Here is an 11,101-nt window from a genome sequence, read left to right as displayed (position 1 = left end):
GGGGTGGGTCTGTTGCACAGGCCAGCTCTGGATGCGTCAGGGAGTTTGGGCTTGAAATATGGAGAAATTCAGGGTTTCTGTTTTCTCCTTTGGGCAGAACATTTTGTTAAGGAAGTGTCCTAAAATTTTTCTTTAAAAGAAAAAAAATTTTACAAGATGATGGGAAAACTAAAAGAGCTTATTTTCACACCTTGTCTTTTTTCTAATTTGTTAAGCAAACTTTCTTTGGCAGGGAGAGGCGGAGCTAGAAGAGGTTAATTCAACAAGATTTTGGGGGTTTTGCCTGTTTTGGGTTAGTCTGCTCCAGAAACCTTGTTTTCCCATTCATTTAATCACACAGTGATTGGGTTGGAAGGGACCTTAACTCATCTAGTTGCAAACTCCTCTGCCATGGGCAGGGACACCTCCCACTAGACCAGGGTGCTCAAAGCCCCATCCAAGCTGGCCTCGAAAACTTCCAGGGATGAGACAATTTCTCTGGGCAACCTGTCACAGTATCTCACCACGCTCAGAGTGAAAAATACCTTCCTAATATCGAATCTAAACCTACCCCCCTTCAGTTTAAAGCTATTACCCCTTGTCTTGCCACTATATGCCCTTTTAAAATATCTCTTTCCAGCTTTCTTGTAGGTCATCTTTAAGTATTGAAAGGCCACCAGAAGGTCTTCTTGGAGCCTTTTCTTCTCAGGCTGCCCCAGCCCAACTCTCTCCTGCTGGGCTCCCAGCAGAGGGGTTCCCCCCTCGGGTCATTGCTGGGGCTCCTCTGGCCCCGCTCCAGCAGGTCCATGTCCTCATATTGAGAGTCCCAGAGCTGAGCACACTTCTCAGTGCCCACGGAAGATAGAACTCGACGATTTGTAGCTCTCCCACATCACCAGGAGATGGAGCAAGAACCTCGACAGGCTGCCCCACGCCACGCACGGAGCTCTCTGCACCCCGCTTTGGGTGACGGAGGGGTGGCAGGGCTCCCTGTCCCACCCTGGGCTCTATGTTCCCCCTCTCCCCAGGTCTCCTGTGGCAGCTGCGTCCCAGCGACGTGGAAGTGGAGCTGCTGGCCCACACGAGGGACGTGGTCAGCCGGGAGCTGCCGGCCGAGACGGGGCTGCACACGGGCTGGGTGGAGAACGGGGGGCTCTTCATCGCCTCCAACAGGCAGCGCCTCGACGAGTACAAGAGGCTCATGTCGGTAAGGGAGCAGCCCCTCGGTGTGTCCTCCCCAGCCAGGTGGGCTGCAGGAGGTGGTGTTTATCTCCCACCCACAGCAGCAGGGCTGGGGGGCCCAGGGGATGCTCCCAATAGCCCATCCCTTCCTGCTTTCCCACCTGGAGAGCTGCAGGTGCCCTGGCTGGGCATCCAGGGCAGCCCCCTGGCTTCAGTAAGGCTGCTGGAATCAGCCCAAATGCTGGCAAAGTAGGTAAAGTTAAATCCAAGCGTGGATTTTTGTCCGTTCAGATAGTGGTAGCATCATTTTTACAGCTGTACAAGCAGCTTGCATGGAATATGGGTTGACATTCCCTGAAATCTGTGTGGACTATCCCACCCTGTGCTGGATTTGGAGCTTGCCCTGGGGCAGGAGCTGCCTCGTCTGGGAGATAACCAGGTCCTGGGGGTCTCCTCCTCCTCCAGTAGCCCCAGTGATGACCAAAGCTTTTGTTACCTGCTCGATCTCATGGATTTCTTGTCTGGGTGGCAGCTGGGGAAGGTGTATGGTGTGGAGTCCTACGTCCTGACCCCAGCACAGACCAAAGACCTGTACCCACTGATGAACATCGACGACCTGTACGGCACGTTGTACGTCCCCAAGGATGGCACCATGGATCCAGCTGGGACCTGCTCCACTCTTGCCAGAGCAGCAACTGCCAGGGGCGCTACGGTAATCCTTAATTAGTCATTACTAATTAATGCCTGTTGACCCTGAGAGGAGAATTCATCCTCTCCCTTGCCCAACTCCTTCTTTCCCACTGGAGCAGAGCTGGTCCTGCAGCATCAGGTCTTTGCCCAAGAAGGGTGGTCGTCCTGCTCAGCTTTGATGGCTGCTTGTGTCACAGCACCAGAGCTGGCAGGAAGCATGAGATCCACGGAAAATATGGGATAAAAAAAAGTCCTTTAGGAGCAAGATGAGGCAGCCCTCAAGGCAGTTTTCTTGGGACAGTGAAGGTTTTAGGTGCAGGTAGCACAATCAGCTCCTCAAGGCCGTGGGTGCACAGGGCAGTGGTTTCAGCCTGCAGTTTAAGGGACACAGTTATTACCAGTGGTCACAGAAATAGCTGATGGGGAAAGGGAGAGGGCCAGGGCCAGACTGCTTGGATTCACCTTTCCCAGACTTAGAGGGTGGATGTCAGGTGAGCTGGGCCACCCCACAGCCCTAGCGACCCTGCCATGACTCTGCTGCCCTTCCTCTGCCACCAGATCATTGAGAACTGCCCAGTCACTGGTATCCAAGTCCGAGCTGATGATTTTGGGGTGAAGAGGGTGTACGCTGTGGAGACAGCCCACGGGACCATCCGGACTCCCTGCGTGGTGAACTGTGCAGGTAGAGAGCATGGCAGGGGAGGTGGGGGACCTGGGCAGGAGACAGCTCGGCGTCCCTGAACCAAGGACCTCCACCAGCCCCTGTCCCCCCGCTCTGGCGGTGACCCCCAGGGTGCTGCAGGTCCCCAGGGGACAGAGGGGTGCTCAGCATGGGGTGCTCTCTCCACAGGCGTGTGGGCACGAGCCCTGGGCCGGCTGGCGGGGGTGCAGGTGCCACTGGTGGGCATGCACCACGCCTACGTGGTGACCGAGCGCATCGAGGGCATCCAGGTCAGTCCCACGTGGCTGCTCGTAGCTGGGGGACATTGGGCAGACCCCCTGGATTTGCCAGACCCCCCCCAACTCTCCTTCCTTCAGCACGAGCTAAGCCAAGCTCTGCATCTGCATGCAGGGACGTGCACACCCAGCAGCTTCTCCTCCTAGCAGGTCTATCAGACTACCCTTAATAGAGTCATATTTAATATTCAATGTTATGACTAGCAGGATCATTTTCTTTTTTATTTTTTTTTGTCTCAGTAGAATTATTGTAGGGTCTCTGATGTGTTTGGTGTCTGATAGCAGCATTATTTAAGACGCCAAACACTTTCTGAACAAGCCCCAGCCCCCAGAAGGCAGAGCTGGAGCTCTCCAAGCATTTCTAAACTCTCCCAAGAAATCTTTTCCTGCCGCCTGGCTGTGGAGAATTGCTCAGGAGTCAAAGGGCTCCTCACTCACTCAGGTGCCAGGGCTCTGAGGGTGACAGGTTATTTAATTTCCATCCCGCTGACACAGTCTGGGTCTGACTTTTCAGTCTGAGGTGTTGAAGAGTGCTGGTGCACATGATTACATTCATATCCCAGTGACTCTGCTGTGCCATACAGACACGATGAGAAGGAGACTTTGCAGAGAAGAGGCTGCACTTGGAGACCTCGGTGCCTCCTGTTCAATCCACTTAGCTCCATTTGTCAACATGCACCGTGGAGGGCCCCACACCAATACTTCTGAGCTATCTAAACGTTTCTCTATCCATTATTCAGGAGAACAAATCCCTCATTCTTCACAGGCTGCTGCCTGTGTGTTGGTCTGTGGCATCCTCCTGCCGAGGAGGGTGGCAGAGGAGTGATGCCTTCCAAGCTGGGATCAACCACACGGGAGCATCCCTGGGCATCCTGAGCCACGGAGGATCTGCTGGAGAGCAGAGGATTAGTGCAAGATTTGGCTCCCAGCTTGGGTGCAGGGGCTGTGGCTGGTGGCTGGGCACACTGCCTGCAGCATCACTGCCTTGCCCAGTGGTGCTGGGTGGAGCTGCCCTGGGTGCCCTCCTCTGGGGGCAGGCAGGCACCCGAATTTCAGGGCTGGGGAAATATTCACAGAGACACTTGCAGGTCACCCCGGACCCCCACTCAGCCTCGCTGGGGCCGTGTCGGGGTCCCCCCGTGGGTCTCAGTCCCCTCTCAGCCCTCTGCTCCCTCTCCCTGGTGTTCAGAACATGCCCAACGTGCGGGACCACGACGCCTCGGTGTATCTCCGTCTGCAAGGCGATGCCCTCTCCGTGGGGGGATATGAGTCAAACCCCATCTTCTGGGAGGAGGTGAGTGCTGCTGGGAGGCTTTCTGGGTCAGTGAGACACGTTCCGGGGAACTCTCCTCAGAGGGGCAGGGACAAGGTGTGAGAGCCTCAGTCCCCAGCTCCTGCAGGTACCAACCTCCTCATGCCAGTGAGGAAAGCACGGGACAGCATCTCTGCTTTGGGTCTGCCTCAGGCATAGGAATGAGATGAAAAGGCTGGGCTGGGGAAATTTAGAGGCCACCATGTGCTCCCTGCTCTGCTGCATCATCCCCTTGTCCAGGTGCAGGTGCCTTAATTCGGGCTCTGCCTCAGACCTTTGGCTGTTCAGGAAAACCCAAAGGAACCAGCTGCACAGCAGCCTCTATGTCCTGCAGCCTCCAGGGCTGCCAGAGCTGCAAAGTTCTTACTCCATCAGCTGTACTCTGTTTTGTGTCTTCATTCCTGTTTCCTGACTTCAGGTATCTGAGAAATTTGCTTTTGGCCTCTTTGATCTGAACTGGGATGTTTTCATGCAACACATCGAAGGTGCCATCAACAGAGTACCAGTGCTGGAGAAAACGGGCATTAAATCCACGGTCTGTGGGCCAGGTAACGTGGCAGCGGTGGCTGCTTGGTTCCTCCTGGGGTCTTGCTGGAGGCCAGCAGAAACCCCATAACCTGGGGAGAGACTCCCTGAAGGCAGAGAAAGAGGCTGAGGTCTGGCTGCAGTGGTGCCATCTTCCGAGGGGTGGCATCCCAGGCTCAGCCTAGCTGGAGAAATAGCTGGGAGTGTTTTGGCTGGGTCCTAACTGGGGCTGGCTAGTGCAGATTTACAGCCGAGGCTGTGGGCACTGGATTGGAGGATTAAAGGGTAGATTTTTTTCAAGTAGTGGCCATTGTTTTACCGAGTGTTAGATCAGATTATTATTTTTACTACTTGCTTCATTAGATTCAGCCAGATTTATATCACAAGCTGTCTGGGGTGGAATTAAAGACCACAGCATCGCTGCAGGAGGTGATGCCATCCATCAAACCCCCCCAAAAAATCCAGCATATGCTAAAAAAACAATTTTTAAAAGTCCCTTTTTGCTGAAGCACTTAAAGGGAAACCCTGGAGGCCCTTGGGGAGGGAGCAGTGCTGCTGTACGAGGGGAAAGCAGGACACATCTCCTGCCCCACAGCAGGTACAGCATGGCAGGTACAAGGCAGAGGACTTGGCCCCAGGAATGGTGGGTTTGACTGAACCATGGTGTAAACAGAGCTGGTGGCCTCCAGCAGGGAGCTGCCTTCTTCCAGATAACTGTAATTTAACTTCCAAGGGGTCGGTGCTCCTCCTCTTCTCCTTCTTGATGCCAACCAGCAGCTGGTGTGCCTGCGACAGCTGCGTCACGTTGGGCTGAAGCAGGGAGCAAACACTTGTCCTTTCTGCTGCACAGTAAATATTTCACTGCCAGAACAGCTCCCGTGCTCTGCTGCATGCACAGGGGACAGGAACGCCCCAAATCAGGGGGTTCAGCTCTGTCTGCTCCTGAGCCAGCCCTGCAGCCAGCCAGGCCAAGGAGCACTCAGCATCTTCAGGGAAGGGGAGGTGCTTTGGGTGTTGTTCTGGTTGCCGAGCGAGGTGCTCCCTGCCCCATCTCTGGAAACATTCTGGGTCAGGTTGGTCAGGGATCTGAGCCCCCTGCTCTAGCTGCAGATGTCCCTGCTCCCTGCAGGGGAGTTGCACTAGATGACCTTTAAGGGTCCCTTCTAATCCAAACCAGTCTAGGATTCTATGAATTTGTAGCTTCATATATGGGTACAGAGATGTTTTCATGAAATAACCTCCTGAGTTTCCTCCTGCCTTCTCCAGAGTACACAGATCATGGGGAGCAAGCTGGGCATTGCTGAGCAGGGGAAGAACCTGCCTGAACTGTCTTCCCTCTGTCCTTTCACACGGATGGAAGCACCACCACAGATCAGGCAGGGGGGGTTGCAGACCTCTCTCAGGGGGTTTTGCTCTGTCCTCCCTAGCAGGGGTTTGCACAGGGGCCGTGGCTGGTAGCCACAGGAGCTGGCAGCAGGAGATGTCATTAGCACAGGAGCCTTGGGTGACGGCAGCAGCAATCCCTCAGCTGAGTCAAGTCCCTTCAATTCGTGAAATTTCCCAGTGGAAATCAATGAAGGTGAAACACAGTGATAAAAATGAAATATGGCCCAGATGCTGAAGAGGCAGCGAATGGGTCTGTGCAGCTGCTTTGACCGGGGGAGCAGGAGAAACCACGAGGCTGCTTCAGCCACCACAGCCCCTCGTGCACCTTCTGCTTCACAAATGTTCAGGCTAAACCCCCACCCCGAGGTGCTCCCCTCACAGTGTGGGTGTGGAGCAGGCTCCCAGGGTGCAGGGACACAGTCACCCTGAGCTCGAGGTCTCAACAGTTCAAGGGCAGCCTGGACAATGCACAGGGCTACAAAGGAGCTGCCTTGGGCCAGCAGCAGTGTGATGTGCTTGTCTATGTGTGTGTGCTCATGTGTGTATACTCGTGCAAGCTTCTGCAGCAAATATATGTATATATAAGTATGTATATTTGCTTTAGGAGCCTGCAGAAGAGCCCTGCATGATGCTGGACATCCCAATGCCAGGGCACCCTCCCTTTGGCCTCTGCTGCCTGGGTGCTATTGGAGAGACCAGTGGGGGATGCTGGAGCTGAGGTGCTGGGAAGTGATGGTGTTGGTCCAATTCTGGCCCCACTGACCTGTCTGGGAGCAGGCTGAGACCAGCTCTAGGAACTCTGGTCCTAAAGCATGGGATGTGTCCCCAGCACGCCTGTCCTGGCCTCAGTGACACACCTCCCTCTCTGTCTTGTAGAATCCTTCACAGCTGACCACAAGCCACTCATGGGGGAAGCCCCAGAGGTCCGAGGCTTCTTCCTGGGCTGTGGCTTCAACAGTGCTGGTAAGAGAGCCCTGGAGGGACCCTACCCTGGGCATCCCAGCGCGGGCATCGTGTCCTGGGCACAGCCCGGCACCCTCAGCCGTGCCTGGCCTCATCTTGGGTCCTGGCCTCTTCCTGCAGGGATGATGCTGGGGGGTGGCTGTGGGAAGGAGCTGGCTCACTGGATCATCCACGGGAGGCCAGAGAAGGACATGTATGGCTACGACATCAGGCAAGTCACCCCGGCTGCCCCGGGTCCCCTTCGCTGGCACCCCTCCCCCTTGGGTGGTCCTTGGAGATGGGTTTGAAGGCAGGGCTGGATGCTGGCATGGAGAGCGGGTGTCGGGCAGCATCTGTGCCTCAGCCTGGGTCCCTCTGAGGAGCTGGAATCAATTATGCTTGATGGCTTTAACGAATTTACGCGTGGGGTTTATCTCATTTGCCTCGTCCCGCTCCTGCGCCAGCAGCTTCCATCAGACAGGAGGAGATTGCAGCAATGGGAAAGGACGGGGTAATTACGTTTGGGTTTTGTTGTTGTTCAATTAGTGCCGTGCCTAATCCTCTAAGTTAATAATGGAGGGTGATGATTTCAACAGGAGGGAGATTAGCTCTCCCCCTGCTCCGCAGCACGGCGCGGGGCCGGGGGTTTTGCCTGTGCAGATGTTGGCTCTGTAATTGCTTTTGACTTACTTGATTATAGTTGATTTGGTTTGGGCTTGCTTATAGGGCTGCTAGTGACAGCAACCACCTTGCCAGGGACAAAGCTTTTAAACTCGTGTTGTCTTAGTGGCAAAGCTGACAAACACCCTGTTGACCCAGGCTGGGAGGAGGAGAGTCAGAGGAGGTGCCTCCAACAGCCCTGCAGCCCAGCCAGCAATGGGCCAAGCCCAGCAAGGAGAAAACCCCAGGCTGGGCAGGCACTGCTGCCCTGTCAGATGGGCAGGTTGGCACAGACAGAGCCTTCCAGGGGCTGACCTGCACTGGAGGACCCCAGCCCCACTCAGAGAGTGGCCGAGGGCTTCTAGCCTTTGCATCTGGGCTACCTGAGCATCCCCTACCCCATGTGCCCTGTCACCAAGCTGATGTCAGTCCTGTCTTTTTTCTTTTGGCAATGATTACTAAGCTCCTCTTTAAATAATTCCCTTTTCTGCACATTTAAATATTTATCCTCTCAAAGCACCCGCTGGTAAATATTTCCTCTGGCAGCTGTTGCTCTTCTTGCTGCTGTCAGAAGCCCAGTGCATCAGTGAAGGGGCTGGGACTGAGGGGGTGGCCGGGGGTGGGGGTGACATGCCACGTGTCACCTGCTGCCTGTCCCATGCCAGCACAAGGGGCAGCTGCCCTCACAGCGAGCCCACGGCTGCCTTTGGGGAGCATTTCTGGCATTGCTTGCACCACTCCAGGGCTTGGCCCCCGTGCCCTGCCTCTCAGCACCCAGGCAGCAGTGAGGGAAGCTGAAAATATTGTTTTAAAAGGCCCCATAAATGACTTTTTTCTTGCTTTTCACCTGCTGCCTCCCTTTCATCAGCCCCAGGAAAGGTGCCACCGGCACCCGGGGCTGCTCTCCCTGGGTTATAGATCTCTGGGAACAATAACCTGAGCATCTGCTGAGCTGGCACATTCCTTCAAGGAGCTTTTCTGTTTGAAAGATGAAAATATGTCAAACAAATTTAAAATGTTTTGGGTTTTATTTATATTTCAACCTGGGGAGAATTGGATGAAAAATGTAAGGAATGTCCAGGGCTCTTTCACTCTTCAGGGCTGTGGGTGCGGCGTGCTCCAAAACCAGCCCCATGCTGAAGTGGAGCAGAATTAACCTCCAATTTCCTATTTATTCTGTTTTTTTCCTCACCCTATCAGGGCTGTATTCTGCTCCCTGTTGCTCTGGGGTACATACACCTGGAGCAGGGCTGGAGAGCTCAGTGGGGGCTGCATGTGGCTCTGGTTGGCAGAATCATTATAGTTGGGAAGGACCTCTAGGATCATCCAGTCCAAAGTTCCTCCCAACATCTCCCTAACCACTACTCCACAGCCCCAAGTGCTGCATCTACTCATTTTTTGAACCCCTCCAGGCATGGTGACTCCACCACCTCCCTGGGCAGCCCTTCCCAGTGATCAGCACCAAGCCCTTCGTGGTTCCTCTGCTCTCCTACCTGCAAAACAGGAGCAGGAATAGCAGCTTTACACCACAGCAGCCGCCTCCACACCTGGCTCTGGCCGAGAGGGCCGTGCCCAGGGGAGGAGACACCCGGTGAGCGGGTGGGCTCCTCCAGCCACTGCCCTCTCCCTGCCTTCCAGGAGGTTCCACCACTCCCTCACGGACAACAACCGCTGGATCCGGGAGAGGAGCCACGAGTCCTATGCCAAGAACTACTCCGTGGTCTTCCCCCACGACGAGCCCCTGGCCGGGCGCAACGTGCGCAAGGACCCTCTGCACGAGGTGAGGGTGGGCACCCTCACCCCCCGAGCCACGGGAGGCTCCCAAGCCTTCCTTGCAGCGAGGAAGAGGTGCCAAGGCACCCAAAGCAGAGTGCTGCACCCTGACTCCCACCCCTCCGACCCGGGAAGATCCCTGTGGAATCCCAGAGCTCGCTGGGGGCAGGCTGTGAGGGTGCTGGTGGACTGTGGAATGGTAGAGGTGCCAAGCATTCCTGTAATACTTAACTTTGAAGATATAGAGCCTGGTGATGGTCTCTGGGCAAGGGAAGAGTAGAGAGAAGGGCTCAGAGGCTTATTTCATCCCTTGCCAGTCCAGCTCAGGGCAGCTGCGAGGGCTGTGGGGTGCTGGGTGCCCACGGCACCCTCTGCCCCCAACTCACCGTGCCTCACTTGCAGCTCAGCAGCTTTTCCTCCCCAGAACAGTGTCTCGCAGTGCAGAGTGAGGCTGGGACACAAGGAGGAAGAGCAGGAAGCAGTTCTGCCTCCACAGAGGCACCCAGCACCCCCTAAGTCTCCACTGGTTTTGCTCCCCAGAGCTGCCAGCCAGGGCTCCCCCTTCACCAGTCATGTCCTTGCACAAATCTCCATGAGTGAATGCTTTCAAGATGCAGCACTTAAGGAAAAAAACAAACACAATTTCCAGTGGTTTGCTGCCTCAGCAGCATCACAATGACTGTGGCTTAGACCCCCACGTTCACCCACAGCTCCCGAGATGCTCGTGGTGACCTGGGGCCGGTGCCTTATCCCACCCTGTCACTGCCAGCCCCAGTCCCAGCCCCAGCAAGGAGCAGCCACCTTTCTCAAGCCTGATCCTGCTTGTCACTAATTCCTATCACCCCATTCCTCTTCTGATGGAGAGCAGAGGCTCAAGCAGTAAAACAGGCACCCCTCCCCGCCGGCCCCCGGTGTTTGGTTGACAGCTCAGTTGTTTTCTGTCACCGAGGATGCAATTTATTTTTTAATAGCATGTCTAATAAGCGATGCCCATTTGACTGACAGCCTGGTATTTATCCATGCAGCTCCAGAACATGTGCTGTGTTTTATAAATAGGCACTGAATCATTTCTGAAACGTTCAACAAAATCTATTCTTTTCCGAACAGAGGCACCAAACAAAAATATCTTAATGGAGCCCTAATTAACTGCGTGCAGAGAGATTTTCCTGAGAGCACAGAGGAGGAATGAGAAGGTTGCCATATAAATCTCAAATGTTATTATATAATTACTGTTGTGAACATCGGGGGGAATCTTGCTCTCTGGATTTAGCATCTCTCGGTCAGTAACTCGTGCACTGTAGCTCAGGCTTTTGTGGGGTGCACAGCTGGGCTGCTGCCATTGAGGCAAATACTTTTCCTGGGGGCACAGAACTATCAGACAATGTGCAGGCAGCTGGGGTTTGCCACTCTTTGCAAAGACAAACTGCAGTGCTGATTTTGGCTCCTGATAGCCAAAGCCAAGGGGTCGCAAACTGGGTCTTGGGTATGCACTTGAGGAGGGCAGCCCGTGTGCTGCTCAAAAAGCAGTGAAAAGGCCTTTTTTTTTAATCATTTGTTCTCATTTCTCTGGCTTTGCTTCTGTAGGAGCTGCTGCGACAGGGCTGTGTTTTCCAGGAGAGGCATGGCTGGGAGAGGCCTGGCTGGTTCAGCCCGGGGGGAGCAGCCCCGGTAAGCCAGGGAGGGGACCCATCACCA

General features: G+C 54.9%; 1 protein-coding gene across 1 annotated transcript; it reads left to right on the top strand.

Moving 5' to 3' along the window:
• Nucleotides 1–1,007: 1,007 nt before the first annotated feature.
• LOC103778041 (sarcosine dehydrogenase, mitochondrial-like) lies at nt 1,008–11,074 on the top strand (the record flags this gene model as incomplete). The annotated part of the gene is made up of 10 exons (XM_008945610.1): nt 1,008–1,186; nt 1,694–1,873; nt 2,410–2,533; nt 2,702–2,802; nt 3,998–4,102; nt 4,539–4,668; nt 6,908–6,994; nt 7,115–7,205; nt 9,272–9,413; nt 10,991–11,074. Coding segments are annotated over 10 exons (1,223 nt in total), but the record flags the coding sequence as incomplete, so codon positions are not given.
• Between the last annotated feature and the right edge of the window lie 27 nt (nt 11,075–11,101).

The sequence above is a fragment of the Merops nubicus genome, unplaced genomic scaffold (assembly GCF_000691845.1).
Source record: "Merops nubicus isolate BGI_N331 unplaced genomic scaffold, ASM69184v1 scaffold15008, whole genome shotgun sequence".
NCBI classification, from domain to species: Eukaryota; Metazoa; Chordata; class Aves; order Coraciiformes; family Meropidae; genus Merops; species Merops nubicus.
Note: the sequence above shows the minus strand (reverse complement) of the source record. Positions and strands in the feature narration are given on the sequence as shown.